The sequence below is a fragment of the Scyliorhinus torazame genome, chromosome 11 (assembly GCF_047496885.1).
Source record: "Scyliorhinus torazame isolate Kashiwa2021f chromosome 11, sScyTor2.1, whole genome shotgun sequence".
Classification (NCBI taxonomy): domain Eukaryota; kingdom Metazoa; phylum Chordata; class Chondrichthyes; order Carcharhiniformes; family Scyliorhinidae; genus Scyliorhinus; species Scyliorhinus torazame.
The window spans coordinates 200,571,927-200,594,841 of NC_092717.1; the positions used below are offsets into that span (position 1 = coordinate 200,571,927).

Sequence of the window (22,915 nt, forward strand, 5' to 3'; positions counted from 1 at the left end):
CATCGCCCCTTGACATTAAATGGCATTACCATTGCTGAATCCCCCACCAACAACATCCTGGGGGGGGGGGGGGGGGGGGGGGGGGGAGAGGGAAGATTACCCTTGACCAGAAACTGAATTCGACAAGCCATTTAAATACTGTGGCGACCAGAGCAGGTCAAAGACTAGCAATTATGCGGTGAGTACCACACCTCCTGACCCCCCCCCCAAAGCCTGTCCACCATCTACCAGACAGAAGTAAGGAGTGTAATTGAATACTCTTCACTTGCCTGGATGAGTGCAGCTCCAACAACACTCAAGGAACTTGACACTATCCAGGAAAAAGCAACCCACATGAATGCTACCCCTTTCATAAACTTTCATTCCATAAACATTCAGTCATTGAAAGCAAGCATACAGGTACAGCAGGCAATAAAGAAGGTAAATGGTATGTTGGCCTTCAGAGAAACTGGATTTGTGTTTAATAGGGATGTTTTACTGCAATTGTAATCATGCATTGGTGAAGCCACACCTGGAGTATTGTGTGCAGTTTTGGTGTACTTATCTGAGGAAGGATGTTCTTGCTATGGAAGAAGTGCAGCGAATGTTTACCAGTCTGATACCTGGGATGGCAGGACTGTTGTATGAGGAGAGAGATTAGGATTATATTCATTGGAGTTTAGAAGAGTGAGAAGGGATCTCATTGAAACTAATAAAATTCTAACAGGATTAGACAGGGTAGATTCAGAAAGTATGTTTCCATGATCAGAATGAATGGTGGAGCAGGATCGAAGGGCCGAATGGCCTCCACCTACTTCTATTTTCTATGTATGTTTCTATGTATTCCCTACACCACCGACAAACAGTGGTAGCTGTTTGTACCATCTGCAGGATGCACTGCAGGAACTCACCAAGGTTCCTTAAGCAGCACCTTCCAAACCCACGACGACTACCATCTAGGACAAGAGCAGGAGATACCTAGGAACACTACCACCTGGAGGTTCCCCCCCCTCAAAGTCACGCACCATCCTGTCTTGGAAACATATCACCGTTCCTTCACCGTCGCTGGGGCAAAGTCCTGAAACTCCCTCCCTAACAGTACTGTGGCTGTACCTACACCTCAAGGACTGCAGTGGTTCAAGAAGGCAGCTCACCGCCACCTTCTGAAGGGCAACTAGGGATGGGCAATAAATGGTGGCCGAGGTTGTGATGCCCACATCCCATAAATTAATTTAGAAAAAAAATCAACATTTTCTAATAAGTCATTTAAGAATTCAATCATTTTAGTCAGACACAATTTGCTTCAAATAAATTCATTCTGGCTCTCCTTGACTAACCCATGCTTTTCCAAATTAAAGTTTATTTTGTCTCTGACAATGATTCAAAAAACCTAACTATGTCAATATTGGACTAGTCTGAAATTTTCATGGCTTGTTCCTTTCCCTGTTCTCAAACAGTGGTGTAGCATTATCAAATCTTCTGTCTTCCAGCATATCACTGTATCCAATGAGGATTTAAAGAATGTGACCAGTACTTCCTATTTCTACCATTATTTCCTTTAGCAATTCAGAATATGTTCCATCCGGACAATATGACATACCAACATTCAGTTATTTTTTTTAATGCTTGTTCAAGGGATGTGGGAGTCGTTGTCTAGGTCAGCATTTATTGCCCATTACTAATTGCTCAAGAAAGATGAGCTGCCTCCTTGAACTGCTGCAGTCCATGTGCTGTGGTGTAGGTTCAGAACTCCCTTCCAAGTCAGGATATTGTGTGGCTTGGAGTAATTTGCATATGGTGATGTTCCCATGCATCTGCTGCCCTTGTCCTTCGAGATAGAAGCGGTCATGGGTTTCGAAGATGTAATTTGAGGAGTCCTGATGAGTTCCTGCAATGCACCGTGTAGATGGTACACACTGCTATCACTGTACTTCAGCAATGGAGGGAGTGACTTTTTGTGGTTGTGGTGCCAGGGAAGCGGTTGTTTTGTCCTGGATGGTGTCCAGCTTCTTGAGCGTTGTTGGAGCTGCACTCATCTAGGCAATTGGAGAGTATTCCATCGCACTCCTGACTTGTACTGTTGTACACGCTTTGGGGGCGGGAGGGGTGGGGTGGAAGGCGAGTTATTCGCTGCAGGATTTCAAGCTCTGACCTGCTCTTCTAGTCACAGTATTTATATGGCTAGTCCAGTTCAGTCTCTGATCAATGGTAGCCCCCCGCAGGATTTGATAGTGAGGCTTTACATCTGACAATAAAGTTCTGCAAGAATTAATTCCAGATAAAAGCAATGAAAATCTTACTTGTTCCACAACTGTTAATGTGCCTGGTGCCATGGTAACCACAGAAGCAACAGCTCCGTCATGGTGCTCTGGAGCTAAACCGATGATTTGCTGAAGAATGTTCACAGCTGTTGAATCCATCCTATCCCCTAGAAATAGGGAACAACAGATATAAAATCAGTAGTATGGTCTTTTGCTAATTTCTTCTCCTTTGACTCCAGGAGCTTGCATTCATTTTCACAATTGCACAGTTCCAATATTATTCTGAAAGTGCGAACCTAAACACTGAGCACAACTTGGGGCATTAAGTCACAGCTAAGCCGACTTTGTCCTCATCCAACATCCACACATATGCGCTGACATAAGTTCACATGTGCTTTGGATAGCCATCAGGAACTGAAACTCTGGCTTCTTTCAATGCCTAATAATAGATTTCTTGCTGCCTACAACCAAAATAATTTGGGTACGTCTGGTGTTTGGCTGAGTGGACAATGCCTCTGTTCACTGAGACACCGAACTGCTAAGTGTAATACCTGGGATAATTTTATTCATAGAATCCCTATATCACGTAGACATAGCCTAACTTCAGTAATGAAGAAAGTTATGTGAGAGTACCTTTCAGAAATGGGTGTTTATAAATGGGTGTGTATATAAATATCTGTAGTGAGAGTACCTTTAAGAAATGGGTGTTTACTACTGCAGTGATGTCAGAGAGTGGGTGGAACTGGGCTGTCTGTCAGCTTTTTACTTTTGTTTTAGGCTGTTTGCTGCAGGGTGTGTTTTAGTTTCGTTTTCAGTGTTGGAGCTGAGGTCAGACAGAGCAGGTGTACTGTTGATCTCTCTGCCATGAAAAGACTATCTCTTGATCATTTGGTGAATTCAGAATTATAAATGTTTTCAGTAGCGACTTTAACCTGATGTGCTTCTGTTAAAGGTTATGTTTTTTGTAAGTCTTCTGGATGTAAAAAGGACAGCATAAGCATTACTTAGTGTTGTACTCTTTGGGGGTTATATTTGAATTAATGGTTGCTAAGGTGTTCACTGTATGTTTTAAAAAGGTTAACTTGAGTTCATAGAAGAAACATTGTTTTGCTTTAAAAAATACTTTTCCATTTCTGCTATACCACACCTGTAGAGTGGGCCGTGTGCTCCCCATACCACACTCTATTAAAAGTTGTGGGTCAGGTGAACTCCATGATACACTTTGGGGTTCTCTAAACCCTGGCCCATAACAAGAATTATACCGTACAAAAATGTTTCGCTTCCAAATGCTGTGTATTTTCAAACTGATAAATTGCCCCTGGTCTTGAACATACCTGTTGAATACAGTTTTTTCTAACAAGATGACAATCTTGGACAGAGACTTTAGAAACTCATTCCACTCTGCCACCTACAAGTATACCAGAATGCATTGTCATTGCAGTTTATGATGGTAAGTGTTGACAGAAAAACGTGACCAGGAAATTAGGTTTCTGAACTGAAATACATAATGCTCTGAATGTCATCAAAAAGATACAGGTTACTCCATTAAACTGCTCCAGCTTTAACAATATGCTCTTCAACAATATGCTCTGAACCTATCACGATGTAGTCACTTTATTAGCATGCTCCTAGATGTGCATTATCCTAATAGCTGAGTGGGTTCAAAATTGAAGCGAAGCAAGCTAATTCACAAACGTCTTGTCACCCTCCTTTGAATAGGATAAAAGTCATTCCAGGAGCTTCCCTCAGTTAGACTTCGTCACTTACCATTTTCTGTGTTGTACCGCAGGTCCTGAAGAGCTGCCACAGCTGCCTGAGTGCCCTGGACATCTTCTTCACTCTCTGTTATATGAAAGTACTGCGTTTGAGTCTGCTCTGGAGAAGCTTCAAGAACCTGCTGATGCAAGTACAAATATATCCAAAATCAATTACTTTAAAATATATTGCTCTGTTTCCCCCAATAAAAAAAATTGTGAATTTCTTGTGATTATTAAGGCAAATGTTTTTTTTAGCTATTCATGCCTGAGATGCATGCATTGGTGGCAAAGGCAGTATTTATTCCATCCCTAATTGTTCTTGAGACGGTGTTGGCAAGCTGGCTCCTTATGCAATCCATGTGGTGCAGATACACTTACAATGCTGCCAGGGAGGGAGTTCCAGAATTTTGACCTCCAAGTATGAAGGAACCATTTTTGTTAATTTTGTTACATAGTGCTAGCACCAACTCTAAAGGGCAGTAGCTGAGTAGGACTCACCATTTCTGGGTGAGTAAATTTGCAGATGACACTAAAGTCGGTGGAGTTGTGGACAGTGCGGAAGGATGTTACAAGTTACAGAGGGACATAGATGAGCTGCAGCGCTGGGCTGAGAGGTGTTTAATGCAGAAAAGTGTGAGGTGATTCATTTTGGAAGGAATAACAGGAAGACAGAGTACTGGGCTAATGGTAAGATTCTTGGCAGTGTGGATGAGCAGAGAGATCTCGGAGTCCATGTACATAGATCTCTGAAAGTTGCCACCCAGGTTGAGAGTGTTGTTAAGAAGGCGTATGGTGTGTTAGCTTTTATTGGTAGAGGGATTGAGTTTCGGAGCCATGAGGTCATGTTGCAGCTGTACAAAACTCTGGTGCGGCCACATTTGGAGTATTGCGTGCAATTCTGGTCGCCGCAGTATAGGAAGGATGTGGAAGCATTGGAAAGGGTGCAGAGGAGATTTACCAGAATGTTGCCTGGTATGGAGGGAAGATCTTATGAGGAAAGGCTGAGGGACTTGAGGCTGTTTTCGTTAGATAGAAGAAGGTTAAGAGGTGACTTAATTGGGGCATACAAGATGATCAGAGGATTGGATAGGGTGGACAGTGAGAGCCTTCTTCCTCAGATGGTGATGTCTAGCACGAGGGGACATAGCTTTAAATTGAGGGGAGATAGATATAAGACAGATGTCAGAGGTAGGTTCTTTACTCAGAGAGTAGTAAGGGTGTGGAATGCCCTGCCTGCAACAGTAGTGGACTCGCCAACACTAAGGTATTCAAATGGTCATTGGATAGACATATGGACGATAAGGGAATAGTGTAGATGGGCTTTAGAGTGGTTTCACAGGTCGGCGCAACATCGAGGGCCGAAGGGCCTGTACTGCGCTGTAATGTTCTATGCGGGCACTTCTGTTATTTATCTCCTGCAAACACGGAGAATATTCCTGCCAGATCAGGAAAAAAAACATACTGGGAGATTTAATAGACGTGTTCAAATGTGAGGGGGTTGCGAGACAGCTGGAAGAAAGGAACTTTTTTCCACTGAGGGGAGTGGAGGACAACTGATTTAAGATAACGAGGATATAACCCAGGGGAGAAATGAAGAGTTTATTTTTTACACAAGAGCATTCCCCTGAGGTACAGATAGTGTCCACAATGCGCCCCCCTCCCCCCCAAAACAAAACGGTGTGCATTCAGTGATCCTCTCTCTACTTCATCTGTCGTGGTCTAGGGCTATATCTAGGTGACTCTTTAGATACTGGTGTGGTAATAATGGGGAACACAGAGATGGTGGAGACAGTGAACCAATATTTTGTCTCTGTCTTCACGGTGGAGGATAATAAAACATTTCCAAAAACTGCAGTTAATGCAGAGTAATTTGATGCAATAACCATCACTAGGCAGAAGGTATTTAATAAACTAATGGCATTAAAGGTAGATGAGTCTCCGGGACCCGATAGCCTGCACGTTAGGGTATTAAAGGAGGTGGCAGCAGAGATAGTAGATGTATTGGTTGTGATATTTCAAAATACCCTGCTGGAAAGGTCCCAGTGGATTGGAAACAATGTGATGCCCCTATTAAAAAAGGGAGAGAGGCAAAAAGTAGGAAACTATAGACCGGTTAACTTGAACTCTGTGGTGGGAATGTTGCTGAAATCAATCGTTAAGGAGGAGATGACTGAACTTTTGGAAAGAAAAAGCTCCATCCACCTTTGTCAGCATGGTTTTATGAAGGGTAAGTCATGCTTGACAAACTTGAGTTTTTTGAGGATGTAACCACCAAGGTGGATAATGAGGAACCTGTAGATGTGGTATATCTAGACTTCCAGAAGGCATTTGACATGATGCCACATAAAAGGAGGTGAGATCACAGGGGACTGGAGGCCGAATACTAGATTGAATTAAGGATTGGCTGACTGACAGAAAGCAGAGGGAGCAGTGGGCCGGGATAAATGGGTCCTTCTCTGGCTGGCGAACTGTAACTAGCGGGATGCCACAAGAGTCAGTCCTCAGACCTCAACTGTTTATGGAATCATAGACTCCCTACAGTGCAGAAGGAGGCCATTCAACCTACAGAGTCTACACCCACCCTCTGAAAGAGCACCCTACCTCAGCCCAATCCTCCGTGCTATTCCCCTAACCCTACCTAATCTTTTGGACATTAAGGGGCAATTTAGAATGGCCAATTTACCTAACCCTCCACATCTTTGTACTGTGGGAGGAAACCAGACCACCTGGAGGAAACCCAGTGCAGACACGGGGAGAATGTGCAAATTCCATACAGACAGGTACCAGAGGTCAGAATTGAACCCGAGTCTCTGGTGCTGTGAGGCAGCAGTGCTAACCACTGTGCCACCATGGCCTCCAAACTATATAAATGATCTGCAAGGAGGAACAAAGAGTAACATGGCAAAATTTAGAGAGCTAGGTAGAAAATTACCAAGCAGGATCTCAAAAGTAGTAATCTCTGGAACTCCCAGTCCTATGCACAAATGACATCAATCAGATGGTATACACTTCTGCCATCATTCATCGGTGATGGAGAGCGTGAATGTTTGTGGAAGGGCTGCCAATCAAGTTGGCTGCTTTGTCCTGGATGGTGTCAAGCTTCTTTTTAAAAATTACTTATTACTTTATCAGAGTTACAAAGCCGGAGCTCAGAGTATGGACAGGGGCAAAGCCCTAATCCAGTTCCTTGCCTGCTCCAAAAACCAATTCAAATTGAATCCAATTCATGGTCCCCACAAGAGAGACATACCAGATCCAGGCATTACACCTGACCTCATGCTCATCTTAGCCAAAAGACCGAGAAGCGATGGTGTCAAGTTTCTTGAGTGTTGTTGGAGCTGCACTCATCCAGGCAAGGGGAGAGTATTCCATCCATTCGTGACTTGTGCCTTGTAGATAGTGGACAGGCTTTGGGAGTCGAGAGGTGAGATACCTGCTGCAGGATTCTTAGCCTCTGGCCTGCTCTTGTATCCACAGTACTTATATGGTTAGGCCAATTGAGTTTCCAGATGAGATACTGAATCAAGGTCTCATCAGGTGGATATAAAAGATCCCATGGCACTATTTTGAAGAAAAATAGGGAAGTTATCCCTGGTAACCTGGCCAATATTTACTCCTCAATCAATATCACAAAACAGACTGTTACCACATGACCGTTTCTGGGTGCTTTCTCAATGAAAAATGGTGCTCCGCATCTCATATTACAACAGTGACCTTTCAAATATACATAATTGGATGCAAAGCACTTTGAGACAACCAGTAGTTATGAAAAGTGCTATATAAATGCATGTTTTTCTTTAACAGGCTCAGTTAACAATGAATGCATAGCTACAGACAATGCATTTTTTTAATATAGGGGAAATGGGCAGCATGGTAGCACGGTGGTTAGCACTGTTCTTTCACAGCGCCCGGGTCCCAGGTTCGATTCCCAACTTGGGTTAACTGTCTATGCGGAGTCTGCACGTTCCCCCCGTGTCTGTGTGGGTTTCCTGCGGGTGCTCCGGTTTCGTCCCACAAGTCCTGAAATACGTGCTTGTTAGGTGATTTGGACATTCTGAATTCTCCCTCTGTGTACCTGAACAGGCGCTGGAATGTGGCAACTAGGGGATTTTCACAGTAACTTCATTGCAGTGTTAATGTAAGCTTACTTGCGACAATGATAAAGATTAATATTATTATAAATACAAAAAAAATGACATTATCCAACTGGGGATACTCCTAATGGAAAACAAAACTGGCTATCTGTGCTGTTTATATCTTTGATGTGCAAGATAATTTATTCAGACTGTCTTGCAACACACGGTGTAATTGTAGCAAGTTAATTGAGAAAAATTACTGACAATTCTAAATATTAGGGAAGTAGAACTGGACTTTGATGACTTGTATACCACCTAATGTCTCTTGCTGTTAAAATACATATGAAGAGTGGCCATAAGTTAGATGAAGAGTTCGACTGGAATCCTCCAGAACTGCACCACTACAAGATTTAGTACCTTTAGAAGAACAAATAAGTACCTGCTCTATGGCTTCTCCTTCTATGCTGCCCACAATCTTTAGTCCATGCTTGTTTTTCAAGTGTCTGTTCAGTTCCCACTTCGTACCATACACAAAACTGCACACTGGACACTTTACACCACCTTTAAAATAAAATAAAAACAGTCACTTGGTAGTACGGAACTGGAGTACTGCTAAGAAAAAAAAGTGCTGCTGAAGTTTCTCGTTTTGCACTCACCAGGAGAGTTGCTAGAAATCAAAATTTCAAAGGTAGTAACAATTTAACTATTTGTTTTTTTATAAATTTAGAGTACCCAATTATGTTTTTTCCAATTAGGGGCAATTTGGCGTGGCCAATTCACCTGCGCTGCACATCTTTTGGGTTGTGGGGTGAGACCCACGCAGACACAGGGAGAATGTGAAAACTCCACACTGGAGTGTGATCCGGGACTGGGACCAAACCCGGTCCTCAACGCCATGAGGCAGCAGTGCTAACCACTGTGCCACCGTGCCGCCCTCCGGTAGCTACAATTTATATTGCCTGAGAAAAAGGATGCTGACTGGCTGCCAAGTCGACTCTAATTGGTCAAGACATTGGTGTGGTGAATCCATGAGGGAGTTTTTGTCCGACGTATTTTTCTTCATTCAAAAATAAATTTGCCCTGGAAGTATTCCTTTTGCCTGTAGAAGAAAGGTTATTGCAACTGAATTTATGTAGCTTTTCTGTGGTATATGAATTTCAGTGCCAATGTGATGACAGGCACATTGGCTGCATGTACCAATGACTCGTGGACCATATCAAAAAGCAGGTCCCTTCAGCTGATTGCAACCGGCAGAATACTGACTGTACACAACCAACCTGTGCTAACATTAGTCAGAAAAATGTCTAACATTAGATGTGATTCCGTGATAGGGCAGCATTTGCTGTACAATCCCAAGTTTGCAAAGAATTGCATCAACAACCAGTTAAAGATCATTAGCCACAATGTAGCTGACATACGCTTGTTAGAATGTGCAATGACCTTTCCTCTGCACCTTTTTTGAATAACAAAAGCATGGAAGACAATTGTTCCCTGGTCCATTCGGAACTGCAACGTCTTGAGCAATTAGAGCCGACTTGCCAACCAATCAGTGCCCTTTTTCTCAGGCAGAAGAAATTGTTGTTCCCTTTGAAATTTGACTTTCTTGCATCTGTTCTGATGGGTGGGAAAAGCATGTCTCATTTCACAGCAAAACAAAACCTGTTTTTGATATAAATTTGGAGTACCGAGTTCTGTTTTTTCCAACTAAAGAGCAATTTAGGGTGGCCAATTCACCTACCCTTCATAGTTTTTTGGGTTCTGGGGGTGAGACCCATGCAGACACTGGGAGAATGTGCAGACTTCACACGGATAGTGACCTGGGGCCAGGATCGAACCCGGGTCCCTGGCGATATGAGGCAGCAGTGAAAACAAAATCTTACATAAGTAGACATAGTAATAACCTTGTCTGAAATCTTAGGGCTTTTTGATTACATTACCAAATGATCGGTAGACAATGATGATACTGTAAAGTGTGATTAAGCAGAATCATGTATCCTGAGCTCATTGCTCGTTTCCAATTACTTCCAATATTCCTGCTCAGAACCAATGAGAATTAAACCACCTTTGAGCCAGCAAAATGGTTTATATGCTTTACCAAGTCATAACAACCAATTTTGCTGATTTCCCTCAATTACCATTGGGTAGAATTATCAAGATAGGAGGAAAAATGAAACACCTTTACCACGCCCATGGGATCTTCCCCTCACACGGTCGGTCCTCTTTACTACAGTGTCTATTGTCAACTGGCAGCCTACTGCATAAGCGTTTGCAGCTGTCAATTGATGAACTGTTTTCATTCTCAACAGTTTCAGTTTGAGCTCACCAGCTGACTTCAGAAGTAAACACTTCTTCAGAAAACTGATTACAAAAAAATGTGAACAATGTAACGGCAGAAATTACAATACTCTGGCTGCAAGAGCACCATTGTAGCCCTGATCGCATGGTGTTCACATTTAGTAAGCTTTTCCAGACAGCACAGCCTGATGTTTCCTTCCCTATTCAGTGCTTTTCATGACCCAAGATAATTCACAAAAGGATGGGGTGAAGTAGACATTCAGTGAAGGCATGGCCACAATTTGTTGCCCATCTTCAGTTGCGATAAGCCAGAAGTATTGAACTGAATGGCTTGCTGGGTTACTTCGGGGGAAATTTAAGAGTCAAACACATTGGTATGGGGTCCAAGGTGACACACAGACCTTGACTTAGTAAGGGTGTCAAGTTTCCTTTTCTGAAGGACCTGTTGGGTTTTTATGACAATGATAGCTTTACAGTCACCTTTACTGATACCGTTCATTTACCATGTTTTTAACTGAATTCTAATTCCATACGGATCAGGGAACCAAACCTGGGATACATCTAGTCTGTATGGCTCCACTATTGACTTGATAAGCCTGTTGAAAAGCTCTGCGGACAGACATCTGTGAAGCCTCCAAATTCCCAATGTTTGAAAGGAAGGATATTGGAAAAAACACTGTTGTGAGTCACACCTATTGTGAGTCATATCTAACCAGACGTTTCTTATATCATTTTTAAATATCAAAGCATACATTCTAAAACCATTATAAAAGCTTGTATGATGTATTAGTGGTTAAATAGACTAACTTCCTCAAACATGCCTCATAACTTGGATTTCTGACATTGTCCCTATGTTGCAATCACTGAGGAGCGATACAATCTTTCCCATGTTATTATGACTGCATTCCAGATGAGCATTAGTGGTACTGACTGACAATTCACCTCTTCTGATATCATAGAATGTGGAATATGTTTTAGAAGGGAAGATTTAACAATATAATTTTTAGCGCAAAAGAGACAGAGAGGTTACTTAGATGTATACTGTATGACATAAGGTGGTCCATTGTATCTTAGTACAGATATAATTGCTGCAATTTTGAACAGAAACTAAAAATGACAGAAATGCACAGCAGGGAACTCGTATCTTAAAGCAGAAATCTATTAATATTTCAAATACACAACAAAATGATCTCATCTAAGAGAAATCATTCGCACTTCAGGGGCGAAATTCTCCGGAAATGGTGCGACGTCCGCCGACTGGCGCCCAAAACGGCGCAAATCATACGGGCATCGCGCCGCCCCAAAGGTGCGGAATGCTCCGCATCTTTGGGGGCCAAGCCCCAACCTTAAGGGGCTAGGTCGGCGCCGGACGTATTTCCGCCCCGCCAGCTGGCGGAAAAGACCTTTGGTGCCCCGCCAGCTGGCGCGGAAATGACATCTCCGGGCGGCGCATGCACGGGAGCGTCAGCGTCCGCTGACAGCTTCCCACGCATGCGCAGTGGGGGGAGTCTCTTCTGCCTCCGCCGTGGTGGAGGCGGAAGGGAAAGAGTGCCCCCACGGCACAGGCCCGCCCGCGGATCGGTGGGCCCCGATCGCGGGCCAGGCCACCGTGGGGGCACCCCCCCGGGCAGATCGCCCCGCACCCCCCCCCAGGACCCCGGAGCCCGCCCTCGCTGCCTTGTCCCGCCGGTAAGGTAGGTGGTTTAATTTACGCCGGCGGGACAGGCATTTTAGCGGCGGGACTTCGGCCCATCCGGGCCGGAGAATCGCCCGGGGGGGCCCGCCAACCGGCGCGATTCCCGCCCCCGCCAAATATCCGGTGCCGGAGACTTCGGCAACCGGCGGGGGCGGGATTCACGCCAGCCCCCGGCGATTCTCCGACCCGGCGGGGGGTCGGAGAATCTCGCCCCAGATGTGTCACTTTATCCCGAGCTCATCAGATCCAAGTACTACAGCAGCTTTTGCTACTGTTGATATTTCCAGCAGTTTTTCATGCCAAGTGGTTGTTACTCATGTGTGAGCTGAGGCAGTGAATATTTGTAGGCTATTAGACCACTGATGGGAGGAAGATATCACAGCTGAGCCTGATCCAGCCTTGTCCAGATGGCACTTGACTAGATATAAATTGTAAATAGTACCTTTAATATAAAAAGATGCTTCACACAGAGAATTGTGAATAAATGTAGATCAAGGTGCTGTGAGTGAGCAGAATCTAAGCCTGAATTTTTGTGCAAGCAGACAAGCTCTCCGTCGTAGTAAAAATGGCGTCACAGGCCTGAATTTGGAAGTCTGCGCTCTGACCTGGGATGTTGGATAGAGTGAGGGTAACAGAGTTTAGATATGCTGAACTTTAGGCAGAGTGGCGGATAGGATAACTGAAGCCAGGTGAACACTGAAATAGTTGAGTCCAGAAGTGACAAAAATGAGTTTGAAGAGCCAATGAGGTACGGCAAATTGGGCAAGGGAGATGTTACAGAGATGGGAATAGAAAATCTCTTTGGTGGAGAGGATACAAGGTCAGAAAGTCAGCTCTGCGCGGAACAGGATGCCGCAGTACGAATGGTTTGGTTCAACAGCAACATCAATAACTTATATTTATTTATCGCCTTAACATACTTAAACAACTTTAACACAGTACAATGTCTCAAAGCGCTTCTCAGGAGCGTCATAAAAGTATGACTCCGAATCACATAAAAAGCTATTCGATCAGATGACTAAATAGTTGGTCAAAGAAGTATGTTTTAATGTATGTTGTAAAGGAAGAAAGCAAGGTAGAGAGGCTGGGAGCGTATGGAAGATATTCCAGAGCTTAATCTAGGCAACCAAAGGCTTGGCCAACAATAGTGCAGCAATTGAGCAATAAAATCAGTACGGAAAGAGGCCCTTCAGCTCATCGTGTCTGCGTCGACCATCAATTCTAATTTAATTTTCCAGAACTTGGTCCATAGCCTTGTATACTATGGTCTTTCAAGAGCTCAACTAAATGCTTTTTAAAGGTTGTGAGGGTTCCCGCCTCCACCTCCTTTCAGGCCTTAGTCTTACCAATGTGGAGTTGGAGGAAATTGTAACTTATCCAAGATTGAATGCCAGAGGATCAGCCAAACAATGCTATAGCAGTAGAAGGGTTGAGACAGATGGTGGAGAAGTACATTTGGCATGTATTGCCACCTTCCCCACTGCCAAACTGCAATTACAGTCTGCATTTGCATGGCACTTTACATGACATCAGCTTTCTAGGGGATGGGAGTGCAGACAAAAATAACATGAGGTATGGATACTTCGGCTGATGCAAGTATTTTGATGAAGAATCCATACATAAAATACTAACATGTCCATTCTCTATACAGATAATGACTGACCTGCTGAGTGTTTCAAGCATTTTCTATTTAGTTTTGCATTTTCAGCAGTTGTAGTTCTTTTTTTCTTTTATGAAAATACAGTGCTTCATGTTAGTCAGGTAAACCTTTACATAGTATTTTGCATATGAAAGAACCTTGAAGATGCCACAAAAATGTTTCAGATGGTGATCTACTTTGGCAGTGTAAATGTGGCAGCTATTTTTCAATATGGCAAGATGACATCAACAGCAATGAGATTAATGTTTTTGATGATATTGGCGGTGGGAGGAATATTGGATGGTATACTAGGAGAATTCCCTGTTCCTTAAAAAACTAGTAAGGGATTTAATACCACCCAATTTGAGGCTTTGGTTTAACATCTCAATTAAAGGGCAGTATTGTCCACCAATACAGCACTCCTTCAATATTGTACTGGTGTATCAGTCCAGATAATGGGGACTACAGAGCGGGTTAGCTTAGTTGGTTAAGATAGTGGTGCTTAATAGCACCGCCAGCGTAGGTTCAACCGCATACCAGCTGAGTTCGCTCACAGAGATCAAAGATGTTTGGAAAACTTTGATTAGCAACCCTTGGACAACCAAGGACGCTACGTGAAGAGAGCAGGAGCAAAAAAATGGAAACCACAATAATCTAACTCAGAGGTAGGAAGGTTACAAGATGATCCTAGGGCAAGGGTCCAAGCAGTAGATCATGAAGAGGCAACGGCAGAAATACATCTTGCTGTTACACACCCAACTGATATTCAGTTCCATTGACACCATCTGCTTAATGCTACCAGGCAAGTTAAAAGGCTGCTTAGAGACAAAGAAATTGTTACTCATCCAAGATTGAATGCCAGAGGATCAACCAAACACTGCTATAGCAGTAGAAGGGTTGAGACAGATGGTGGAGAAGTACATTTGGCATATATTGCCACCTTCCCCACTGCCAAACAGCAATTACAGTCTGCATTTGGATGGCACTTTACATGGCATCAGCTGTCTAGGGGATGGGAGTGCAGACAAAAATAACATGTGAGGTATGGATACTTCATCAGGTGCAAGTATTTTGATGGAGGATCCATACATAAAATACTAACATGTCCATTCTCTATACAGATAATGACTGACCTGCTGAGTGTTTCAAGCATTTCCTATTTAGTTTTGCATTTTCAGCAGTTGTAGTTCTTGTTTTCTTTTATGAAAATACAGTGCTTCATGTTAGTCAGGTAAACCTTTACATAGTATTTTGCATATGAAAGAACCTTGAAGATGCCACAAAAATGTTTCAGATGGTGAACTACTTTGGCAGTGTAAATGTGGCAGCTATTTTTCAACATGGCAAGATGCCATCAACAGCAATGAGATTAATGTTTTTGATGATATTGGCGGTGGGAGGAATATTGGATGGTATACTAGGAGAATTCCCTGTTCCTTAAAAAAAGGGATTTAATACCCACCCAAATTGAGGCTTTGGTATAACATCTCAATTAAAGGACAGTATTGTCCACCAATACAGCACTCCTTCAATATTGTACTGGTGTATCAGTCCAGATAATGGGGACTACAGAGCAGGCTCGCTCAGTTGGTTAAGAGAGTGGTGCTTGGGCTTCCGGTTGCGGCTATGCGGAGCTAAGTCGCACGTTCGGCAGCTCCCGCCAGAAACGGACTTTTGGGCTCTTTTTAGAGCCCGTAACAGCACGGTAGCCTTGTGGATAGCACAATTGCTTCACAGCTCCAGGGTCCCAGGTTCGATTCTGGCTTGGGTCACTGTCTGTGCGGAGTCTGCACATCCTCCCCGTGTGTGCGTGGGTTTCCTCCGGGTGCTCCGGTTTCCTCCCACAGTCCAAAGATGTGCGGGTTAGGTGGATTGGCCATGATAAATTGCCCTTAGTGTTGGGTGGGGTTACTGGGTTATGGGGATAGGGTGGCGGTGTTGACCTTGCGTAGGGTGCTCTTTCCAAGAGCCGGTGCAGACTCGATGGGCTGAATGGCCTCCTTCTGCTCTGTAAATTCTATGGTAACGGCGCTTGCTCGACGTTTCCCGGTGTGGGAAGGAGATAGCAACATTCCCCCGATAGTGTATGGCTTGGACCAGGAGTGGGGCGATCCAAAAAGTGGCAGTGAAGCAAAAAAAGGTGCGAGGGAGGAAGACCAAGATGGCGGCAGGTGGAGACCAGGCAGCGTGGATGCAGTGGGTGCAGGAGCAGCAGGAGTTTCTTCAACGCTGCTTTAGGGAGCTGAAAGCGGATCTGCTGGAGCCGATGAAGGCTTCAATCGATAAGCTGCTGGGGACCCGGATGGCCCAAGGGCCGGCGATCCGGGAGGTCCGGCAAAAGGTCTCTGAGAACGAAGATGAGATCCTAGGCCTAGCGGTGAAGGTGGAGGCGCATGAGGCGCTCCATAAAAAATGGCAGGCGAGGTTCGAGGAGATGGAGAACCGGTCGAGGCAGAAGAATCTGCGGATCCTGGGCCTCCCGGAGGGGCTGGAGGGGTCGGACGTGGGGGCCTACGTGGTCACCATGCTGAATTCGCTGATGGGAGTGGGGTCCTTCCAGGGGACCCTGGAGCTGGAGGGGGCCCACTGAGTGCTGGCGAAGGGGCCCAAGCCCAACGAGCCGCCGTGGGCGGTGTTGGTGCGGTTCCACCGGTTTGCTGATCGGGAGTGCGTGCTAAGATGGGCCAAGAAGGAGCGGAGCAGTAGGTGGGAGAACGCGGAGGTCCGGATCTACCAAGATTGGAGTGCGGAGGTGGCGAAGAAGAGGGCCGGGTACAATCGGGCGAAGGCGGTGCTGCACAGGAGGGGGGTGAAGTTCGGCATGCTGCAGCCGGCGCGCGTCTGTGGGTCACCCATAAGGACCGACATCATTATTTTGAGTCCCCGGAGGAGGCGTGGGTCTTTGTTCAGGCCGAAAAATTGGACTCAGACTGAGGGTCAGGGAGGTTGAGGCCTGAGTTGGGGGTAAGGGGACCGGGCCCGAAAAGGAAGCTGCGTCAGAGGAGGCGGGGCCAGGCGGGTGGAAAGCGCGGGCTTTTTCCCGCGCTAAGGGCTGAAGGGGGCGGGGCCGAAGCTGGGAAGCGCTGGCTTTTTCCCATGCTGGGAGTGGAAGGGGGAGGAGGAGAGCCTGCTGGTGGACAATGGGAGGGTCGAGGGAGTGGCCGGGGTCAGCAGGAGTCGGCTGACTTACGGGAGTGCAATGGGGGAAGCAATGCAGCTAGGGGGAGAGCTAGCGGGGGGGCGCACCAGGTTGCTGCTGGAATGGCCAAGGGGGAGCTGGAGCCGATAGAGGGGGTTTGTGCGGGGGTCTGCCGCTGTGGGGAACGGGTCGTGCGGCGGGCGCGGGCACGTGGCTGGCCTAGGAAGGGATATGGCTAGTCGGCAGGGGAGGGGCCGGGCAGCCCCCTGATCCGGCTGATAACCCGGTACGTAAGGGGGCTGAACGGGCCAGTCAAACGGGCCCGGGTGTTCGCTCACCTGAAGGGGTTGAAGGCAGATGTGGCCATGCTTCAGGAGACGCACCCGAGGGTGGCGGATCAGGTAAGGTTGAGAAAGGGGTGGGTAGGCCAGGTGTTTCATTCGGGGTTGGATGCAGAAAATCGGGGGGTGGCGATCTTGGTGGGAAAGAGAGTGTCGTTCGAGGCGTTGAGCATCGTGGCAGACAATGGCGGTAGGTATGTGATGGTAAGTGGCAAGCTGCAAGGGGAGCGGGTGGTGTTGGTCAATGTATAGCCCCAAATTGGGACGATGCGGGCTTCATGCGGCGTATGCTGGGCCGGATTCCGGACCTGGAGAGAGGAGGCCTGATAATGGGGGGGGGGGGATGGATTTCAATACGGTGCTGGACCCGGCGCTGGATCGCTCCAGGTCTAGGACGGGTAGGAGGCTGGCGGCGGCCAAGGTGCTGAGGGGGTTCATGGACCAGATGGGAGGGGTGGACCCATGGAGTTTGCGAGGCCGGGGGCCAGGGAATTCTCATTCTTCTCCCATGTCCACAAGGCCTATTCCCGATTAACTTCTCTGTCATGATTCCGAGGGTGGGAGATACGGAGTACTCGGCGATAGCCATTTCCGATCACGCTCCGCATTGGGTAGACCTCGAGCTGGGAGAGGAGAGGGACCAGCGCCCGCTGTGGCGCTTAGAGGTGGTTTTTTTGGCGGATGAGGAGGTGAGCGGGTGGATCCGAGGGTGTATAGAGAGGTACCTGGAGGCTAACGACATTTGGGAGGTCCATGTGGGGGTGGTCTGGTAGGCGCTGAAAGTGGTGGTCAGGGGAGAGCTGATCTCCATTAGGGCCCATAAGGAGAGGAGGGAGAATAGAGAGAGGGAGAGGCTGGTGGGAGAGATGGTGAGGGTGGACAGGAGGTACGCGGAGGTCCCGGAGAAGGGATTGCTTAGGGAGCGACGCAGCCTCCAGGCCGATTTCGATCTGTTGACCACCAGGAAGGCGGAGGCGCAGTGGAGGAAGGCGCAGGGGGCAGTATATGAATATGGAGAAAAGACTAGCCGGATGCTGGCGCACCAGCTTCGGAAGCGAGAGGCAGCTAGGGAGATCGGGGGAGTTAAGGATGGGGGAGGGAGCACGGTGAGAAGTGGGGTGGGTATCAATGGGGTCTTCAGGGACTTCTATGAGGAACTGTATCGGTCCGAGCCCCCACTGGAGGGAGGGACGGATGGGTTGCTTTCTGGGCCGGTTGAGATTCCCGAGGGTGGAGGAGGGGCAGGTGGCGGGGCTGGGGGCGTTGGCGGGGCTGGGGGAGTTGGTCAAAGGGATAGGAAGCATGCAGGCGGGGAAGGCACTGGGGCCGGATGGGTTCCCGGTCGAATTTTATAAGAAGTATGCGGACCTACTGGCTCCTCTGTTGGTAAGGACCTTTAACGAGGCAAGGGAAGGAGGGGCTTTGCCCCCAATGATGTCTCGGGCGCTGATCTCCTTGATCCTGAAGCGGGACAAGGATCCCCTACAATGTGGGTCATACAGGCCGATCTCACTCCTAAATGTAGATGCAAAGTTGTTGGCGAAGATTTTATCCACGAGGATAGAGGACTGTGTGCTGCAGGTCATTCACGAGGATCAGACGGGGTTCGTGAAAGGGAGACAGCTGAATACGAATGTACGGAGGCTCTTAAATGTTATAATGATGGAAGGGCTGCGATGGATGCGGAGAAGGCCTTTGATAGGGTAGAATGGGGGTACTTGTGCGAGGTGCTGAATAGGTTCGGGTTTGGGGAGGGGTTCGTCAGGTGGGTTAAGTTGCTGTACGAGGCCCCGAACAGAAGGAGGTCAGAGTATTTTCGGTTACACCGGGGGACGAGGCAGGGGTGTCCCCTGTCCCCCCCGCTCTTTGCGCTGGCGATTGAGCCCCTGGCCATGGCGTTGAAGGAGTCGAGGAACTGGAGGGGGCTGGTGCGGGGTGGGGAGGAACATCAGGTGTCGCTCTATGCGGACGACTTGTTGTTATATGTGGCGGACCCGGTGGGGGGAATGCCGGAGGTGATGAGGATTCTCAGGGAATTTGGGGATTTCTCCGGGTACAAGATCAATATGGGGAAGAGCGAGTTGTTCGTTGTTCACCCAGGGGACCAGGAGAGGGGGATTGGTGAGCTCCCACTAAAAAGGGCGGAAAGGAGTTTCAGGTACCTGGGGGTCCAGATGGCTAGGAGTTGGGGGGCCCTGCATAAGCTTACCTTCACGAGACTGGTGGAGCAAATGGAGGAGGCGTTTAAAAGGTGGGATGTGCTGCCACTCTCCCGGGCGGGTAGGGTGCAGTCATTTAAAATGACGGTGCTTCCAAGGTTTCTGTTCCTGTTCCAGTGCCTCCCTATCCTGCTCCCTAAGGCGGGTTAATAAGAGCATTATGGGGTTTGTGTGGGCGCAGAGGACCACGAGGGTGTTCCTGGAGCGGTGCAGGGATAGTGGAGGGGTTGGCGTTGCCTAACCTCTGTGGGTATTATTGGGCCACCAACGTGGCGATGGTGCGTAAGTGGGTGATGGAGGGGGAGGGGGCGGCATGGAAGGGATTGAAGACGGCGTCTTGTGAGGGTACGAGTCTGGAAGCGCTGGTGACAGCGCCGCTGCTGCTTTCTCCAACGAGGTATACCACGAGCCAGGTGGTGGCGGCTACCCTCAAATTTGGGGGCAATGGAGACGTCACAGGGGGGAGGTGGGGGCCTCGCTGTGGTCCCTGATACGGGGGAACCACCGGTTTGTCCCGCGGAGAATGGACTGAGGGTTCCTGAGTTGGCACAGGGCAGGTATTGGAAGGATGGGGGACCTGTTTGTGGACGGGAAGTTCGCGAGCCTGGGGGAGCTGGAGGAGAAGTTCGGGCTCCCCCCAGGGAACACCTTCAGATATATGCAGGTAAGGGTGTTTTTGCCAGGCGGCAGGTGGTGGAGTTCCCATTGTTGCCGCCACGCAGGGTCCAGGACAGGGTGCTTTCGGGGTTGTGGGTTGGAGAGGGGAGGATCTCGGCAACGTATCAGGTGTTGCAGGAGGAGGAGGAGGAGGCCTTGGTGGAGGAACTAAAGGGTAAGTGGGAGGAGGGATTTGGTGAGGAGATCGAAGAGGGGACGTGGGCGGATGCCATGGGAGGGTGAACTCTTCCTCCTCTTGCGCGAGGCTCAGCCTCATACAATTTAAGGTGCTGCACAGGGCACACATGACTGGGGCAAGGATCAGCCGGTATTTTGGGAGTGAGGACAGATGTGTTAGGTGCTCAGGGAGCCCAGCAAACCACACCCACATGTTCTGGGCATGCCCAGCGCTGGAGGACTTTTGGAAGGGTGTAGCGAGGATGGTGTCGCGGGTGGTAGGTTCCAGGGTTGAGCCGGGCTGGGGGCTTGCAATATTTGGGGTGGCAGAGGAGCTGGGAGTGCAGGAGGCGAAAGAGGCCGGTATTCTGGCCTTTGCGTCTCTGGTAGCCCGGCGTAAGATTCTTCTTCAGTGGAAGGATGCAAGGCCCCCAAGCGTGGAATCCTGGATCAGCGACATGGCGGGATTTATTAAATTGGAGAGGGTGAAATTTGCCTTAAGGGTTCTTCAGGCGGTGGCAACCGTTCCTAGACTTCCTGGCAGAGCGTCAGAAGATGGTCAGCAGCAGCAACCCCGGGGGGGGGGGGGGGCGGGGGGGGTGACTCAGGGGGGCTGGTTTGTTTTTCTTGATTGGGTGTGTATATTTGCTTTTGTGTTTGTATTTTGTTGTTGATATTTTGTGAAAATTTGAATAAAAAATGTTTTTTAAAAAAATAGAGTGGTGCTTAATAGCACCACCAGCGTAGGTTCGACCCCATACCAGCTGAGTTCGCTCACAGAGATCAAAGATGTTTGGAAAGTTTTGATTAGCAACCCTTGGACAACCAAGGATGCTACGTGAAGAGAGCAGGAGTAAAAAAATGGAAACCACAATCATCTAACTCAGAGGTAGGAAGGTTACAAGATGATCCTAGGGCAAGGGTCCAAGCAGTAGATATTGAAGAGGCAACGGCAGAAATACATCTTGCTGTTCCACACCCAACTGATATTCAGTTCCATTGACACCATTTGCTTAATGCTACCAGGCAAGTTAAAAGGCTGCTTAGAGACAAGGAAATGCAAATAGAGACCCTGAGAAAATTACCAGACTGGCTAGAATAACCAAACAGAAACATTCCTGAATGCAAGGAGAGTGAGGATTTAATGGAAAATTTAAAGTGAGAGAAAATCCACTTCACGTGTAACGTTATTTTCACTCTAAAATGCGATTCAGTAATCGACTTTACTGTAAGCTGCATGCATTATTTCAAAGCAAAGCTCTTAATACCTTGTTGTGTTACACTCTCCTGAGCTAGCACACCAGTCCCAGCATTGACATATTCATCATTGGGATGTTTCTTGTGGTAATGTCTCTTCAATGATCCAGCCATGTTACATGAATAGTGGCACAGCGCACATCGGAAAGGCTGGAGTGAATAAGGAGAACATTACTAGTAACAGCAGATATGCCAATAATACAGAAACACCGCGGAGGTATGTACCGGCTCCTCCAACACCGGTCTGTTCCCTTCCTCCAACTTTGGGAACTCCAACCCGTCCAAAAACCGCCCCAGATCCCCTTCCTCTCTACCCGGTATATAGCCTCTCATAATACCCCTAGAACACCAGCCTCATACAGTTTAAGATGCTGCACAGGACACACATGACTGGGACAAGGATGAGCCGGTTCTTTGGGGATGAGGACAGGTGTGTTAGGTGCTCAGGGAGCCCAGCAAATCACACCCATATGTTCTGGGCATGCCCAGCGCTGGAGGAATTTTGGAAAGGCGTAGTGAGGACGGTGTCGAGGGTGGTAGGATCCAGGGACAAACCGGGCTGGGGGCTCACAATATTTGGGGTGGCAGAGGAGCCGGGAGTGCAGGAGGCGAAAGAGGCCGGAATTCTGGCCTTTGCGTCCCTGGTAGCCCGGCGAAGGATTCTCCTTCAGTGGAAAGATGCGAGGCCCCCAAGCGTGGAATCCTGGATCAGCGATATGGCAGTGTTCATTAAATTGGAGAGGGTGAAATTCGCCTTGAGAGGGTCGGTACAAGGGTTCATTAGGCGGTGGCAACCATTCTTAGACTTTCTGGCGGAACGATAGACATTGGTCAATGGCAGCAGCAGCTCGGGGGGGGGGTTTACTTTATTTTTGTTTATGTTATTTACACTGGAAGGGTCTGAGGGGGTGTATACACCTGTTGTCTTAAGTCGGGGTGTTAATGTTAATTTATTATTTATGTACGGTGTGGGGGGGAAAGAGGGGTTTGCTTTTTTAGATTGTGTTTTGTACTTAACCCTGTTGGGTTCTTTTTTCCTTCTCATTTTGTTATTGATATATTATGAAAACCTTTAATAAAAATTATTTAAACATTTTTTTAAAAAAAATACCCCCAGAACACCTAGTTTATCCTCCCTGGCTCTGATACCACCTCCCCCTTTTCTGTCTGCAGCCTTAATTTCCCTAGCCACAACCTGCCCCGCAGCTAGTGGGCCAGCATAGGGCTCGCCTTTACTCCTTATTCATACTGCAGCCCCCTCACCTGCGTAACAGCCCCACTGCCTTTCCCATTGTCAAACTACCCTGCAACCTCTTCCAATCGGCCAACAACTCCTTAGTGGTAGCACCCCCCCCCCCCCCACCTCGACTATCTTGTCCGTGCTCCTCCCTCCCTGGTCTATCCCTATGCACCTTGAACTAG

The 22,915-nt window shown here is 47.5% G+C and overlaps 1 protein-coding gene across 4 annotated transcripts in view; it reads right to left on the minus strand.

Annotated features, from left to right (window-relative positions):
- Positions 1-22,915, minus strand: part of zfat (zinc finger and AT hook domain containing) — a 187,173-nt gene that overhangs the window by 16,511 nt on the left and 147,747 nt on the right. For 3 of the 4 annotated variants that reach the window (XM_072468251.1, XM_072468252.1, XM_072468249.1), the window contains 4 exons: positions 21,505-21,643; positions 8,513-8,634; positions 4,008-4,137; positions 2,280-2,407 (listed from right to left, as the gene is read on the minus strand). In XM_072468251.1, the coding sequence (XP_072324352.1) occupies positions 2,280-2,407; positions 4,008-4,137; positions 8,513-8,634; positions 21,505-21,643 (519 nt within the window). The remainder of the gene's footprint in view (positions 1-2,279; positions 2,408-4,007; positions 4,138-8,512; positions 8,635-21,504; positions 21,644-22,915) is intronic. The other variant, XM_072468250.1, reaches the window with a different exon arrangement.